The following is an 18,408-nucleotide window of genomic DNA, read 5'->3' as shown; positions in this document are numbered from 1 at the left end:
TAGATCTAAAAATAAGTCTAGTAGTACTAACTTTCAAATTAAATTTTATCTTAAATAAGCCAAACAAAGATTTATATAAAATAATTAAGGCCTGAAATAGATTCTAGATGTAGAATTTACATTGAATCTAGTGACCTACATCTAGGCTAGATCTAGATCTAGGCTAGATTCATAAATTTCCTTCGATAGCTGATCTTTAGATCTAGAGAAATTTATCGTAAAACTAAATGAAAAAGACAGTTGAAAATTGATATAAGTGTTGGAACGTAATAAATACAGCAAACGGACGTATTGTTAAAGTTATGACCGACAGAAAATTAGATTTAGAACGCGTTAAACTTTTGAATGGGAACACAATTTTCTTCAATAGACGCCGCCATTTTATTGTACTAAAGAGTAAACAAAAACCTGTGACGTCACTATTCCCACAAAGTTTAGTCAAGGTTCTAACATTTTAAAAAAAAATGGGTTATTCTGCGTAGGAATAAATCAATAAATTAATTAACGTCTTTAAATAAATTTGTGATCAACAGTCTGTCTGCATTAAAAAATTATTCTCTACCTGCATACCATTTTACAGCTTTCCAGATAGAGTCGAACATATCACAATTTTCGATCAGGCAAACAAATAAATATTCAAACATGTAAACAAAGTTGACTTTTAGTAGTATATAGATAGATGTGCATATATACGTCACACATTTAATAAGCGTTTTCCTACCTAATAGAGCATTTTCATTATCTTCATAACATAAGTTCATCTGATAAAATTCGTTTCTAAAAATCAAATATGCAAAATTTAGTATATATATATATATATATATATATATATATATATATATATATATATATATATATATATATATATATATATATATATAAGCTCATATTGCATTGTTTTTTACTGCTGTTAAATGTTTTTTACTTAATTTTGTACGAGATTATTGTAGAACGGAAGCAGTATTTGATAACAATTTTTATTTTTATTTAAAGGAGTAATCCTCGCTATTATGTTTCAAAGCTTACAAGTTCAGAAATATTAATGTTATTCCTATCTAAATTATAATTATATTATACACATCAAAACAAAAATTGATGAATTTAAAAAGAAAATAACTAAATAGCTTTAAAAAATACGGAAGCTGAAGGATAAAAAAATGTCTGCTCGTAATTTGTAATATACTAAACTCACAATGTGTTATTTTAACTTTTATTAATGTTTTGTAGTCCTGCAATCTTATTCGCATTTTTTTTTAAATAAGTTCTTTTTTTTTATATTTTTATCCAATTGCATGTAAAACGGGTACGAAAATAAATATCAAAATATACACACACACAAAAGAACAATAAAATATACATTTCTAACAAAAGACATCTTTTCAAATTTAAAAGAGTAAATTATTAGGTGAGAGCATACTCTAAAAGGAAAACTTCTTTTTCCTCTCCGTCTTGTATCTCCTGCCCGCCAAAGCGCAATCTTCCTTTCTGCGTGTAAAAGATAATATTTACCCAGTTCGATTCCTTAGTGACTACACTAATAGATGCACCACTATCTCTGTAAATTAAATAAAAATATATACACGTACATCTGTGTCTTATATAGAAAGCGTAGAATACGTTAAATGGAACCAGTTTTTCTGTCCTAACTGCTTATTGTCTGCCTGTTGTCTGCCTACCCGTCTCTACGTCCGTCAGTCTGTCCATCTCTTCTGCATTCATACTTTCCTCCGAAACTGCTTCTTTGTCTGTCCATTAATGTGTCTATCCATCTGTCAATTACCGCTGGTAGTGTGTTTGTGTAACGATTGTTTATGGCCATACTTTTATCTTAAAATATATAAAAATATAAACAATACATGTGTCTAGCCATATGTCAATTTCCGTTGGTGGTGTGCTTATGGTGTGTTTTTGTAACGATTATGTATGGCCATACTTCAGAGGCGTAGCGACCCTTCCCGGCGCCCGGGGACAAACTTTCAATTTGGCGCCCCCCCCCCCTCGGGAGCAAATTTTCATTTTACACCCCCCCCCCCCCACTTCAAACTTTCGATTTGCACCCCCCCCCTCAAACTTTCTATTTGCATCCCTCCTCCCTTAAACTATTTATAATGCAAAAATGCAACTAAAATAACGTTTTAATTTGTTTTTACAACCCATTTTGGCGCCCCCTAAGGTCGGCGCCCGGGGACATATGTACCCCCCTGCCCCCCCCCCCCCCCCCATCGCTACGTCTCTGCCATACTTATATCTTCATATATCTAAATATTTGAATACTTTTTAATAATCATTTCTATGTTTATTCTTACTGTACAGTAAATGCAAAATAAACGCTAGTCCACAGCTCGAGGGGCACAGGAAGAAAGACCTCAAACGTTTTTTCACCGAAAACCATGTACACATTTATTTGAAAATCATTGCTTGCAAAAAACTCCATAACAGCACCCTTCTCAGTATCGCCTGGTGTTCTTAAGAAAGAGACAGTTTACTTTTAAACTTAATAATATCAAAACGATTTTTAAACAATAATAAAAGAAAAAAAGAGAAAAAAAAATATTTTCATTTAAGTAATGAAATTATAAATAGAAATATTGTTCACGCGATTGTTTCTAATATTTATTTATTTTTTATATATTATTTTAAAGAAAATCAAATTGTTAATTGTACAGAAATTAGAGGATGGAACAATTAAGTAAATAAAAACATCATGTAACACATTGTGTCAAATGACATAACAAACGTTTTTACCAAAGGTAAATTACTTTTTTATAAAGACATTTTAAAAAATGTCTACACATAATTTAACCAACATTTTAATAGTAATATACGAAAAGTTACATCATTATCAAAATAAAATCATATTGTAAGAACGTTATTTACATAAGATATCTAAATATAGTTTAATCACCTACCTCTTTATATTAATACTCAAATAAGTGCCACAAATACCAAAATAAAATAATATTATTAGAAAGCTAATAAACTGAGGTATATAATTAGGTTTCTAATTAACACACATTTAATCGCAATCTTACAAATAGCAATATCCTTTAAGGGTCATTATTAGCATAATAAAATAATATTATTATAAAGTTGCTTAACCCTTCGTTTCATATTGTATCAATTTTGCTACAAAGTGAAATAACACCCAATGATTCTACGCAATAGCTAAAATCTGCCATGCTGCTTCTTGATCCCTTTAGACCCAAATTCATACTCGAAACAGACTATAGGTGTGTTTCGTTTCACACAATACGAATTGGATTCCGTTTGTGTACATTGGTTGGACAGCTGTGATCGAGGTGGTTGTTGTTTGTTTGTTTGTTTTTTGGAGAAAATAATTAAAATTCACAGGCAGTGTTTTTCTTCTTGAAAAAAAATATTTCCCAATCTCAGGTGAGTAATTTCACTGAAAAATAAGTTGTTTATGTACTATTTTGTTGTATTTGTACTGATAATATCCAATTACGGTGTGAAGCAATCCTGATTCATTATGTAACGGAATAACCATGAAATCAGCTTGGACTACTGTATAGTGACTTTTCTGTGATATAATCTTTAGTTTATTGAACAATTCTTAGCTTCTAGTAGGTAGGCTCTAGTTTCTTGGACTAGCTTAATTTTGTATTTTGCGAAATAAATATTATTTGATAAAAATAATTCAATTTCTTAATTATTTAAGCTCTCTACGCACCAAAGCCTATCGTGTAAGATTTATTTTTCTCAAATAGCATTCAAAGCACGATCTTTCTAAAAAAAAATCCTGAATAAAATACAATTTTTGTAAACGAAATTCGTTAGTAGGTTACGGTATTTGTGGTGTTCTAAATATGGTGTTCTACATGAAGATAATTCAGTACTCACTGTGGTAAATATAGTGTACTACATGAAGAGAATAGAGTACTCACAATGGTATGTTTATCGCAACTTGCTGGGGTTTATTGAACTGCAGAAGGAAACTTGTCTGACCGAAATTAGCTGTTACCTAAAGAACATGCGATTTGTATATTGTTGGTGCAATGTAGCATTTTGGTAACATGGATAATACGATTCCTTATAATATACTTACAGATTATAACATTGTGTTAATATTATTTGATTATAAGATTATGGGACGGTGTGGTCGGATTGTAGAGCGTACACATGATCTGCCCCTGAATCTAGTGTCATTCTTATGACTGGTCTAGTACCCTTAAGCTGTAGTTCACCTGAGTAATCCACCCTTACTCTCTCTATAGTTCACTTGAGTACATCCACCCTTACTCTCTCTATAGTTCACCTGAGTACATCCACCCTTACTCTCTCTATAGTTCACCTGAGTACATCCACCCTTACTCTCTCTCTCTCTCTCTCTATAGTTCACCTGAGTACATACACCCTTACTCTCTCTATAGTTCACTTGAGTACATCCACCCTTACTCTCTCTACAGTTCACCTGAGTACATCCACCCTTATTGTCTCTATAGTTCACCTGAGTACATCCAACCTTACTCTCTCTATTGTTCACACGAATCCACTCTTACTCTCTCTATGGTTCACCTGAGTACATCCAACCTTACTCTATAGTTCACTTGAGTACATCCACCCTTACTCTCTCTATAGTTCACCTGAGTACATCCACCCTTACTCTCTCTATAGTTCACTTGAGTACATCCACCCTTACTCTCTCTATAGTTCCCCTGAGTACATCCACCCTTACTCTCTCTATAGTTCACCTGAGTACATCCACCCTTTCTCTCTCTATAGTTCAACTGAGTACATCCACCCTTACTCTCTCTATAGTTCACCTGAGTACATCTACCCTTACTCTCTCTATAGTTTACCTGAGTACATCTACCCTTTCTCTATAGTTCACCTGAGTACATCCACCCTTACTCTAAAGTTCACCTGAGTACATCCACCCTTACTCTCTCTATAGTTCGCCTTAGTACATCCACCCTTACTCTCTCTATAGTTCACCTGAGTACATCCACCCTTACTCTATAGTTCCCCTGAGTACATCCACCCTTTCTCTATAGTTCACCTGAGTACATCCACCCTTTCTTTATAGTTCACCTGAGTACATCCACCCTTACTCACTCTCTATGGTTCCCCTGAGTACATCCACCCTTACTCTGTCTCTATAGTTCACCTGAGTACATCCACCCTTCCCCTATATCTGAAACAGTTGATCTGCATGCCTCAGCTCACGACTAACATCAAATAAGAATCTTCTCTTCTAAGACCAGGCGGCCGACAGGATACACAAAGGGTGGAGTCAGGTCAGTTCTCTGCTCATCAACCTTTTCACTTTCTTCAGAAACTTTAATACCCATCAGAACTGGGTAATATCAAGGACATGCTTTAGACTCGAACACGGGATCCGAACTTGAAACTCTCAACATGCGCCTTTACCGCACTAACGCACAGTCCTATGAATCACCGAGCTCAGGAAGATACGATTTTACTCCATGTAAGAATTTTTTTTAAATATTTTCATGAGTCCGATGTTGTTTTTTTTTTATTCAAATAACAGATAATGCCGCTGGCTATCCGCCTTTGGTTTATCTCTAAAACAAAAATAAAAACCAACATTAAAGACTTACAGGAAATTGAATCGTGTGCGTTGTGTGAAAGATGAACATCGCATCAGTTTCTTGCGGCAGAGGGGGCATGGTGAAAATGTACTCCATTGCGTGCGTCGGTGCCAGTGTGATACACACATTCAATACTACCGGATAGATAAAGTGTATAAGCATTCACGACGCAAATGTTATGTACACAATGCAGAGGCGTAGCGAGGGGGGGGGTGCGGACCGCACCGGGTGACACCATTAAGGGGGGTGACACCAAGACAAAAAATAGCAAAATATATAGAGAAAAACTTGAGGCGGGTGCAAATCAAAAGTTTGAGGGGGGGGGGGTGCAAATCGAAAATTTGAAAGTTTGTCCCCGGGAAGGGTCGCTACGCCTCTGGGGGGTGACACCATTAAGTGCCGCGCCGGGTGAAACCCGAACTCGCTACGCCACTGACACAATGTGTTCAGTGTATAATTTACTGTAATTTGTGACAAAAGTCCAAACTGGAACATCTAGATTATATAATTTTTATACATTTTCAAATCACTATTGTTGTGAACATTGGTATACTGTTTCATTTCAAATATATATATATATATATATATATATATATATATATATATATATATATATATATATATATATATATATATATATATATATATATATATATTTATATATATATATATATATATATATATATATATATATATATGTTATTTTATGTTACACCAAGGCACATTTTTATAAAGCAATCTTATATATCTTTTTATCCATCTTTCTAGTTCATTTTATCTTATATCATTTACTTTAAAGATTAATATCATAGTCGACATGTTCTATATTCTATATATCTATCTTTTTCGCATACATTCTATACTTTTTGAGTTGCTATAAAATTTGAATATATGCATCATTAATACATCATTAATACATCTTTAATATTCATTTTTCATACAAACTTTTCATTCTTCCTTATCTTATTATTATCTTAACATTATTATACAAACGAGATGTGAAAAAACTACAAATGTGTAATTCCCCTTTAGTCGTGGATCAATTCTGGACATACCATCTATGGTCAAAGCATCTGTGACCCAAAGCACCTGTGACCCAATGCACATGTGACCCAATGCACCTGTGACCCAAAGCACCTGTGACCCAAAGCACATGTGATCCAAAGCACCTGTGACCCAATGCACCTGTGACCCAATGCACCTGTGACCCAATGCACCTGTGACCCAATGCACCTGTGACCCAATGCACATGTGACCCAATGCACCTGTGACCCAATGCACCTGTGACCCAAAGCACCTGTGACCCAATGCACCTGTGACCCAAAGCACCTGTGACCCAATGCACCTGTGACCCAATGCACCTGTGACCCAAAGCACCTGGGACCCAATGCACCTGTGACCCAAAGCACCTGTGACCCAATGCACCTGTGACCCAAAGCACCTGTGACCCAATGCACCTGTGACCCAATGCACATGTGACCCAATGCACCTGTGGCCCATAACACCTGTAGCCCATTAACAACGTACCTGGGATAAAGGGACATCCATTTATGACGTTCACACTGAGAGGGGGTGGTTAAAAAAAGCCGACTTTTTTGGAAGCGTGTGGACGGGGAGGGGGGGGGATCAGGTCATTGTGGACGTCCAAATGTTGGATTATACATTTAAAGAAAAAGAAAATCGGCATTTCTCATTTAAAAAAAAAACAGAGCTCAAATTAAATATGTCAGAGATGTATCTGTCGCCGCCGCCAAATCAAAAAAAAATTAAGTTTTTTTTTTCACAAGCTGGGTGGTGGGGAGGGGGGAGAAAGTGAGATTCAGAGATCGCATTTTCTCAAACAATTTACGTCGTTTCAAGTACATTGTTAAAATTTTCAAACAACTGAAACTTGAGTTTAAAAGCACTTAGATCTAGGTCCTAATAGATTGTGTAAACCAATCACAGTAAGCCACATCATTATTTTGAAACGAAGCCGAAAACAATGTATGTCTTGTCTTTTTATTTCAACTAATAAACTCAAAATAACCAGATTAAAAGTAGATTATTATATAACTTCGCATATGGACTGTGGTCGTTGGTCTCACGGTCAGCCGAGACCACTTGAAAAAAAAAGGGGGGAGGTGGTTTGTACCATGGATGGACGTGTTTGAGAAAAAATACGTTACATCTCTGCTAGAGATAATCATCTAGTTTAGGCCCTTAGGCCATATATATTGTAAATCTTAGCCTCCGTTGAATAGTTTCCTCACGTTAATTACCCGAAATGTATTCCCAACGGAAAGCGTCAGTGTGTACTACACACTACACGGCAACAGCCTTACGAGCATTAGCACTCATCAGATACTCACAAAAATTAATATAAATATTCAGAGGCGTAGCAAGGGGGGGGGTGCCGCACCGGGTGACACCAGACCTCGCTACGCCACTGTAAATATTTGGTCTGCAACCTTCCTACCCCCTCTTCAATTTAAAAATGCAATGATTTTTTTTTTTTATGTCTATGAAAAATTGTGTACATTTCAGAAGTACACGGTGTCCATGCGCGATAACTCATTGAATAAAGAACATGATCTTCGCACATTCACACGTTGTGGACTAACGGCACACATATTTTCAGACTTTTTTAAAAAACCAGTCTACAATAACAATGATTTTCCAAACTTTAAAAAGTCTAAAAAATACTTTTCCAGAGATTTTCTAGACAATAGCACAAATCCTGACTGCCCTTTTGGTAAGCGAGAAATAAAGTAAATAGAATTTGATGTCATGAACCCGAGGATGCATACTACGCAGAGTTTCTTCCAGGCATCTCTTCTGGGGGGGGGGGGGGGGCAAAGGCCCCCTCCCCCCGAAAAAATTGTACCGCCCCACCGAACGAAATGAAATGTATATAATTTATATAGAAAATATATACTTTTAACAGTGTCCGACCCCCCCCCCCCCCGAAGAAAGTCTACCGCCCCTCCCCCCTGAAAATTTCAAGTGCCCCCCCCCCCCCCCCGGAGAAAAAAGTCTGGAAGAAACACTGATCCTACGGGTGCAGAAGAGAGTAAAGTTCCCTTTCAAACCCGACGGTCTACAGGGCAAATGAAGTAGAGTTCACTTGTTTGTGTGACCTCGGCATATGAAGGGATAGTGTATTAAGATAGAGTATTAACATTTTATTTTCTATCTATATAAAAAAATGTTAATACTTTGCAGCTTTTGTTTGGTATGGCAAAAACTTTAAAAAAAAATAAAACGCTTATCTATAAGACCAAACTTATACTTAGTCTTTTCATATAAAAGCCTACTAAAAGCTTTGCAAGGTACACGCAGTGGCTTAGCGAGGGGGGCGGGGGGTGCGGAACGCACTGGGTGACACCATTTAAGGGGGGGTTCCACACCATTTAGGGGGTGACACCAAGGCAAAAAAAAGCAAAATATATAGAGAAAAATGATAATTCCACTTAGTTAAGTGATTAATTCAAGTATTAAAAAGTCTTTTAAGATCAAATTTGACAAATCCCTACAAGGGTGGAGGTGGAGGGGGCTGCAAATCTAAGGTTTGAGGGGGGAGGTGCAAATCGAAAATTGAAAGTTTGTCTCCGGTCGCCGGGAAGGGTCGCTACGCCTCTGGAGGGTGACATCATTAAGTGCCGCACCGGGTGACACCCGACCTCGCAACCCCACTGGATACACGTTATATGTTATAAAATTAGTTAATTGACAGTAAGTTATGAGAGGTTTACTAAATTTTTGTGGACGTCCACCTAGGGAAAGGGGTCCTTCGAAAGTGGACACGTGTGACGCTGGGGGGGGGGGGGGGGCATAAATGGATGACCCCTAACAAAGCATAACTTAGTCTAGCTCTAACTAATTGGTATTTTGTTATAACTTTCACTATAAAGTTAATTTACTGTATACAAAATAAAAGGCAAAAAAGTGAATTTAAAATTGAGCATGTTTGAGGTATTTCATGCTATTTTTTTGTGGGGGAGGGACTGCTTGGTAATAAAATACCTTTGGTAATAGCAACACACCCTAGCTGAACTGATGGCAAATAGGGTAGATGAAATAGAGTTCACCTGTCTCGGCGAACATGGGATATGAAAACGTTGTGTTATCAGCACTTTGCCAAGCCGCCTTAACTTTCCTTTGCGTAAGTCAGGTACCCATAAGAGCTGACTGAACTCTAATGCAATGAAACGTTTTGCGTACTTACCAATACAGGATGAGATACACTTTACGAGAGGCAATAGCATTCTGAAGTATGGCCACACACTCTCACATATAAATATATCTGTAGATTACTGCTTTGTATGAAAAATTATCTCGAAATCTACACAGCTACAGTAGTTTTCTTTGTACTAATACGAATGCTTAGACTTAGAAGATGAAAAGCATCTATTGATCTTAATTTTATAATTTGTATGAACAATACTAGATAGAGCTTGGTCTTAGAACTATACAAGTATCATTTATATAAACTAAAATGCTTTGATGAAGCATATTAATACTTGTTAGATCTAGAAAACAAAAACAGCTAAATAAATGTTACCCAGAATATTCTAGAGATTATTATAAACAAGCAATAATTGATATATTAAATACAATACTGTGTATAAGGGTCTATAAACACTGACGGATTAGATTTAAGTTTCGTTTAATTTTAGCTAGACCATCGCGCTTGTTTACATTTTACAAAAAACAAATGCAGCTATTACAAACTTCGTGCAGTTTCTCCCATTTCCGTTTAGTTCGTGTTTTCGTTGGTGCTCTATGTCCTATCCTTTTGAGGCTACGAACCTAAAAACGCTAAACCAGCATCTAGGTCTAGATCTAGGTCTTATTAGGATTTAGAAAATAAAATAAAAGTATTCATTAACGCAGGGGTCTCCAAACTACGGCCCGTGGGCCCGATGTGGCCCACGACTTCCTCTCATCCGGCCTGCGGAGCTCTTTTTGTGCGCGGAAAATACGTTTGTTGGTGATGGCTGAGGAACTTTGCCCAGAAAAATCAAAGACACGCCTGGAAGAAACTGGCCCCCGAACTGAAATTTGATAGTTAATGCTGCCCTCGGACTGAAAAGTTTGGAGACTCCTGCATTAATGCATTGATAGCAATAGTTGACAACTTTGTATTCAATTTGCTTCATTGTTGTCTCTGTGTCTGTCTGTCGTACGTATTGCTTCTTTTATATAGTATGTTTAATTCTTTGAGAATTAAGACAGTTTATAGTGTTAATTCGTTTCTGAGATTGCTGGTATATATTTGCCATATAGATCTAGGCGTATTATATAAAAGTACAGAGCCATTTTTTAATAAATTGATTTGCGACATTTATAGTTCTGGACGTCGCATAAGGGGCTGCTAATACATGTTTGCTATAATTTAAATCAAAATGTTCCACAGAGTGATCAAAAGGATTTAAAACACGATGAAACATTATTTATATATAAGTTAGCCATAATGTAATTATAATTTAAAACAAATCGAGCTATACTGAAATCAAAATCAGCTAGGCCTATCATTTATATCAAATGAGCTATAATTTATATCCAAATGAGCTAAAATTTAAATCAATGATTTAATCACAATTTAATAGAAACAAACAAGAATTAAACGTGATGTGCGGCCGGCAAAGTGCATTTAACATTTTTGTTGAAAATGGACATTATCACACGAAGGTACATTTACCCCTAAATCTTACTTTTTTTCAGTACTTTAAATTTTTTTTTAAAATTTACAATAGAATTGCATGGCTAAAAAGTAATGAACGTGATAACGCGTTTATAATAGTGCGGAATAGTTGGATAAGGCTGTCTATTAATTTGGACAACAATTTAATTAATTCTTTAAAAAAATAACTAGGCGTCCAATTAGGTCAAATTCAATGTCAAATTACATTGGCTAAAAGTCTTGACCCACGTGTCAACTTTCAAACAAATCTTTCAGTTAGAAGTGCCCGAAATTTCGATCGAGCGTTTCGAAATATGGCGACAGACCGACTGTCGACAGACTGGACGAGGAAGCAAGTTAAATAAAAGCTTGTAAAAATGTCTATAGCCCGATTACACTAGAAGTGCATTCCCCCTTAGTGTTATATAAGAATATACGAGACAGTTAAAGGGAGATCATTCCCGCTTCACCTCATGGGTTATCTAGGTTTTTTTTTATCGTTTTACATAACACTACGTGACAGAACCCGTACCGTCGATATATTTAAAGCCTCAACGGGATATTTTATTTCATTGCTGATGTAGTTCTAATGGTGTTATAGAGTTCATTGTGAAATTTTAGTTATTGCTAACAGCATTAAAGTGACAAAGGAATATTTGTTTTATTGTTTATGTAGTTTTTATGGTTGTATAGAATTCATTGTCAAATGTTACCTCGCGCCAATAGCTTTAAGGTCTCAATGGAATATTTTGTTTCAGATCAATACTAGGGTTGTATAGCTCGTCGTATTGCTTCCTCGTATCGAGCATACATATTTATAGAACACATTACTTATATGAATTACGGTTTCGTGGATAGTCTATAAGTGGTCGTATATTGTGATTGAGTGTAGAAGAGCTCTATTGGGTTATTCACACGTTTGTATATTTTTAAGTGTTGATTTAATCGTATATGTATATGCCTATATATATATATATATATATATATATATATATATATATATATATATATATATATATATATATACGCGTATATATATATATATACGCGTATATATATATATATATATATATATATATATATATATATATATATATATATATATATATATATATATATATATATATATATATATATATATATGCCTATAAGTAAAGTAAAGTTCCCTTTCAAACCTGACGGTCTATGGGGCAAGTGAAGTAGAGTCCACTTGTTTCTGTGACCTCGGCATATGTAGAGATAGTGTGGTCAGCACTATGCCCAGCCGCCTTTACTTTCCCTAACGTGAGTTAGGTACCCATCAGAATAGGGTGGACTCAGGGACGGTCTACTGACTTGAACCCGGATTCGAACTCGAGACTTACAGGTTAGCAGTCCAGCTCGACCATGTAGGCACACACACACACACACACACACACATATATATATATATATATATATATATATATATATATATATATATATATATATATATAATGTAAATTTTTTATATGCAGACGTTATTGCTGATACCGTGGTAAACAGTTTATTCTATTGAATTATTATGGAATTATTTTTAAAATATTCATTATTCTGTGAAAGATATATATTTATAGAGATCGACTACAACTTACCAAAATCATGGCTGAATCGGCTGATAAAAAGTACGAAGAGTTATCAAACGTCGTAAACACATTAAATGATAAACTAAAAGAATTGGAAGAGAAACAATCGTCAGAAAGAAAGAAATCATTTCATTTCGAGCAGCGACTAACTGAGATAGGAGAGCTGTTCAATAGTTTTGTAATAAGAACTGAGGTTTACGAAAATGAAACGGGCAGCAAAAATGATACGGAACGAATTAAAAATGGTATTCAAGATCTTCTAACAAAAGTGAAAAGCCTTGAAGATGATGTAAATGTAGTGACAGAAAAACAAACACAAATTGTTTCAGATTTAGAGAAATGCAATCATCAATGTAGAAGTTTCAATGTTCAGGTTTGTTCGTTAATCTTCATGTCTATTTAAATTCTAAAATTTATTAAGTAACAGCCCTAGATATCGCAAATATTATAATTGCGAAAAACTTCTTTTACTTTCAGCTATCTGGGAAGATACAGGCTTTGGGTGAGTGAGAATTATTAAAAATTAAAAACAAATATAAGTTTGAAGGTAAACACACTTGACCTTATATACATTTAATAAGGTCCTAAGGTATTAGAGATTTGGTTATCTTTAGAACTACAAATTATATTGTTGGTGAATACCATATATAATATTCGGATACCTAATAGCCAATACTAAAATACAACTAAGATGTTTGTAAGCAGTACACGCAAAAGTAATATTTAAATCTTACTTATTCATCAATAACATAAAATTACTAACCATTATAAAAGAAACAAAAGTTCTCTTTAAAAAGCACATTTTGCTAAAGCGTAATATTATAATTTTTATCTCTTGATACATATTATAAAGATTTAGTAATTATAGCAGGGTTTCTTTTAGTTTTGTTGTGTTTTTTTTTACCGAAATGGTGGCATTTGAAACATTCACTTTAAATTTACAGGTTTGGGGCAACAGTGATTAGAGTTTATATTTAATACATGCATTTTATGTTTTCGCAGTAGCGTAGCGAGGGGGGGGGGACATATGTCCCCGGGCGCCGACCTTAGGGGGCGCCAAAATGGGTTGGAAAAATAAATTGAAAGGTTGACGGGGGTGCAAATCGAAAGTCTGAGGGGGGGTGCAAATGGAAATCTCGAGTGGGGGGTGCAAATCGAAAGTTTGAGGCGGGGGGGGGGGGTGCGTGCAAATCAAAATCTCGAGGGGGGGTGCAAAACGAAAAGTTTGTCCCCGGGCGCCTGGAAGGGTCGCTACGCCTCTGTGTTTTCGATCCCCTCTTTCCGCGAGAAATATGCTTAAATGAAACTTTGAATTTTATTATACTAAAATGTACGAGCCGGCCCGCGGCATAACATACGCCGCTATTTAGTTGTTTTTTCTACTTTTCAGTAATTCAAAATTTGTGAATTCGACAGTACCAACGCTGCCACTGAAAATATTTCTTTAAAACACTATAAGTAGCTCGTTAAGGACCATAACCCCCCCCCCCCTCTTCCTCCCCCCCCCCCCCCCTTGTAAACATTTAGAGTTAACACAGCTCACTAAAACCATGTAGGGGTGGGGAGGTAGGGAGCGCGTTTACAGCTTGTTTTCTAGGCGCGTTTGCAGCTTGTTTTCTAGCGGCTCCCAGAAGAGAATTATATATACGAGCCGACCCGCGGTGTATCATACGCCGCTATTTAGTTGTTTTTTTCTACTTTTCAGTAATTCATAATTTGTGAATTCGACAGTACCAATGGGGGTGGGGGGTGGGGGGGGTAGCGATTGAAAGGAAGAGAGGGGACTGCAAGGCGCGCGCTTGCAGCTTGTTTTCTAACGGCTCCCAGAAGAGAATTATATATATAGATAGATTCTTTAGAGAGGGGAGGGAATGTCAAGTTAGGGACTCCAAGAATTTAGAATTAGGTCCCTTATACCCAAATCCTGTACAGCTGACCTATAATTATTCCTGTGCTTTTCAACATATCGATCAAAACCACTCGTCAACCCCAACGGAGTACAATTTTAACTTTAAACTTCCGCGTGTTACAGCGACGTCAAGGATCTTGTGACACGTTTATGTCAACCCGGGGTAATGCAAACATATTCTCGGAATTTTTAAACAACTAACCCACCCTTCTTCCCCGCTAGTCCAAACACATTGACTTTATATACAGCCTGTATACATCTTTTTACCTGCTTCGGCAATACACTGGCGAGTAAAATACAGGCCCATATAAAATCATCGAAAGAGTAAAAAAAAACACTGTTTAAATATAAAGATAAGCATCCCCTTCGCCTCGGTCAAACTATGACTACATAAAACAACTATCCAAACACACACACCACACCATAATAGTGATAAAGAACCGTCTATCTAAATCAAATATTGTCAATACTTTATAAACCGTCCTACCTTCCAGGCATCGTTTTACCCGCCGAAGAAAGTCTAACCCTTCCCCCCCCCCCCCCCACTCCCCTCGAACGAAAAAGAATTTTTATAGAAAAAATATACATTTACCAGTGTCCGCTCCCCGGAAAATGTACTCCCACCCCCCCCCCCCCCCTCTACTCCCACCCACCCCCCCTCTCCGAAAATTACAAGTGCTTCCCCCCCCCCCCAACCGGGCGGAGAAAAAGGCCGAAACACTGCGTCCACCCCCCCCCCCTCCCATCTTCCCTCCCACCACACACACACCCTCGCTAGTAAACAAATACCTTTATATGGGAGGGCACATACACAGGTGAACAATACTTTACTTGCCCCTTAGAGCGTCAGGTTCGAAAAATGAACTTTCACTTTACCCCCAACTCCGTCATACAAAAAGAACATAACCGTCTGTGTATGCTAACCTTTAAACCATTTCCCCCTATCCCCCACCCCGCGACACAAATACAGCGGAATAGTCAATTTAAACTAAACATTCAATTTTTTCCGGCCCCCCCCCCCCCTGCACACATGTAGTTGTAGTTTAACGTTTCGAGTCTGTTTTATAAGATTAAATCACAAACTATATATTATTTAATTTTTTACTGTATATATATATATATATATATATATATATATATATATATATATATATATATATATATATATATAGGCATATATATATATATATATATACAGTAAAAAAAATATATATATATACGACTATATATATATATATATATATATATATATATATATATATATATATATATATATATATGTATATATATATATGTGTATATATATATATATATATATATATATATATATATATATATATATATATATATATATATATATATATATATATATATATATATGTATGTACATCTATCATATATATATATATATATATATATATATATATATATATATATATATATATATATATATATATATATATATATATATATGTGTGTGTGTGTGTGTGTGTATATATATATATATAGAGAGAGAGATAGATATATACACACACATATATATATATATATATATATATATATATATATATATATATATATATATATATATATATATATTTATATATATATATATATATATATATATATATATATATATATATATATATATATATGTATATTGACGCCAACCAATCAAACAATTCCCCTACAGAGACACGGAGCCAGACACAACGTGCGGGTTTCAGCGCTGAGATCTCCAGCGGCGTCACTCTCAACGCCGGTGACGTCATCACCCAGTTCGGTCACGTGACTTGCAATGTCGGCGGCCACTTCAACCCCAGGACGGGCGAGCTGACGGTGCCCACACCTGGCCTCTACGGCGTCGGGCTGACGGTTTACAAACTGGCGGAGAAGCTTGTTACTATTTATATACGACGCAGACACCGGACCCCTGACCCAGGCAGTAGTAGTGGTCACGTGATGCCCGGTACGGAGAAGGAAGTCAATGTGGCTACGGTTGCCATCAACAAATCCGACACCTGCGGCGCTGCTTTTGTTGCCACAGAGTTGAACCCAGGAGATAAATTGTTCCTGCAGATATACAGGGCTGATAAGGGATTGAAGTTTTATTGTGGCTCTGTTTTTACTTGTTTTCAAATATGATGTTTTATTGTGGCTCTGTTTTTACTTGTTTTCAAATATGATGTTTTACTGTGGCTCTGTTTTTACTTGTTTTCAAATCTGATGTTTCATTGTGGTTCTGTTTTTACTTGTTTTCAAACCTGATGTTTTATGGTGGCTCTGTTTTTACTTGTTTTCAAATCTGATGTTTTATTGTAGATCTGTTTTTACTTGTTTTCAAATCTGATGTTTTATTGTGGTTCTGTTTTTACTTGTTTTCAAATCTGATGTTTTATTGTGGTTCTGTTTTTACTTGTTTTCAAATCTGATGTTTTATTGTAGATCTGTTTTTACTTGTTTTCAAATCTGATGTTTTATTGTGGTTCTGTTTTACACAAATCTGATGCTTTATTGTGGTTCTGTTTTTACTTGTTTTCAAGTATAATGCTTTATTATGGCTCTGTTTTTTTTCTCCTTTTCAAATCTGATTTTTGTAATGGACACCAGCGAGTTGACGAGATTCCTTCCATTAATGTAGTTGACATGGAATAAAAACGTGCTTTTTAGATTTAGACCTTAAAAAAAATAAAAAATAATAACTTAAGCCTAAAATTAATTTAGAAATTTTATATTTTTAGAATAAATGCTATAAAAGTTGCAAATCCAGAGATCTTGAAAATAATGTGTTGACTTTAAGGCTACATTTCTATTTATGTTCATCAAGCCTAAGTTATAACCGGATGTTTCACTTTCGTAAGACAAATATTGATTGGCTGTACAGTAACTTAGTGATCGATAACTATTGTTTACAAAACTTTGCAGGTCAAGTTTTAAAATAACAATGCAAATTAAAACCCCATGACCTAGCTTTTCTATTTTTAGCTTACAATGTGTACAATAAAATTTATGGCGGCCTATCGCGTTACAGCATGCCATTGTTTATGTCGCCATTACAAGTGAAAACCAAATTCTTTTTGCTTTTTTTTTTTTTTATTTAGTTACCGAAAATATTAAAAACATCAAATACATCCAATCTTTAGTAAAGTTCGAAAAAAAACCAGACAGACAGGATTTTATAACCATATTAATTGTAACTACGCCGTGCATGATTTTTAGATTAATTTATGGACCTCTCAAATACCTTTAAGACTTTTCTCGCTGGCGTCCACTAAAGAGGTTGTATTATTTTTGCATCTGATTTTACTTCTTGTCAAATATGGTTTTATTGTTGATTTCTGTTTTTCAGTTTTCTTTAAATCTTTTATTTTATTTTTTGCATTTTTTACTTATTTGTAAAAGTTAATGTTTTATAATATTTATATTTGCATCGTTTACCTATTTTTAAATCGTTTGTTTTATTGTGTCTTTGATTTTACTTGTTTTCAAATCTGATTTTTTTTTTTTTTTGTTGTTTTTTTGTAGTTGTTTTTTTTTTTTTGCGTACTTTTAAAAAAAATTCAGATCAAACGTTTTTTTTTTTTAATTTTTTTTATTGCTATTGACTATTGTTATTAATTGTCATCTGGAGACGTGACATATCTAATTTGGGACCTA

At 35.2% G+C, this 18,408-nt stretch overlaps 2 protein-coding genes across 2 annotated transcripts; one reads left to right on the top strand and one right to left on the bottom strand.

The window, feature by feature from the left end:
* Nucleotides 1-1,401: 1,401 nt before the first annotated feature.
* On the bottom strand, nucleotides 1,402-5,674 carry LOC131951062 (uncharacterized). The gene is made up of 4 exons (XM_059313328.1): nucleotides 5,583-5,674; nucleotides 3,906-3,982; nucleotides 2,307-2,465; nucleotides 1,402-1,555 (listed from the first exon to the last, which is right to left on the bottom strand). Exons 1-4 carry the CDS (start codon nucleotides 5,667-5,669, stop codon nucleotides 1,402-1,404), a joined length of 477 nt encoding a protein of 158 aa, XP_059169311.1. The 5' UTR covers nucleotides 5,670-5,674.
* A 6,436-nt stretch (nucleotides 5,675-12,110) lies between these two features.
* Nucleotides 12,111-16,911, top strand: LOC131951052 (uncharacterized). Its single transcript, XM_059313320.1, has 4 exons — nucleotides 12,111-12,155; nucleotides 12,834-13,215; nucleotides 13,320-13,344; nucleotides 16,445-16,911. Exons 2-4 carry the CDS (start codon nucleotides 12,859-12,861, stop codon nucleotides 16,894-16,896), a joined length of 834 nt encoding a protein of 277 aa, XP_059169303.1. The 5' UTR covers nucleotides 12,111-12,155; nucleotides 12,834-12,858; the 3' UTR covers nucleotides 16,897-16,911.
* Nucleotides 16,912-18,408: the final 1,497 nt, after the last annotated feature.

Source organism: Physella acuta, unplaced genomic scaffold (genome assembly GCF_028476545.2).
Source record: "Physella acuta isolate Inbredline_101_S28 unplaced genomic scaffold, ASM2847654v3 ptg000795l, whole genome shotgun sequence".
Classification (NCBI taxonomy): Eukaryota; Metazoa; Mollusca; class Gastropoda; family Physidae; genus Physella; species Physella acuta.
The sequence above is the reverse complement of the archived record's forward strand: the minus strand, read 5'-3'. Positions and strand labels throughout refer to the sequence as shown.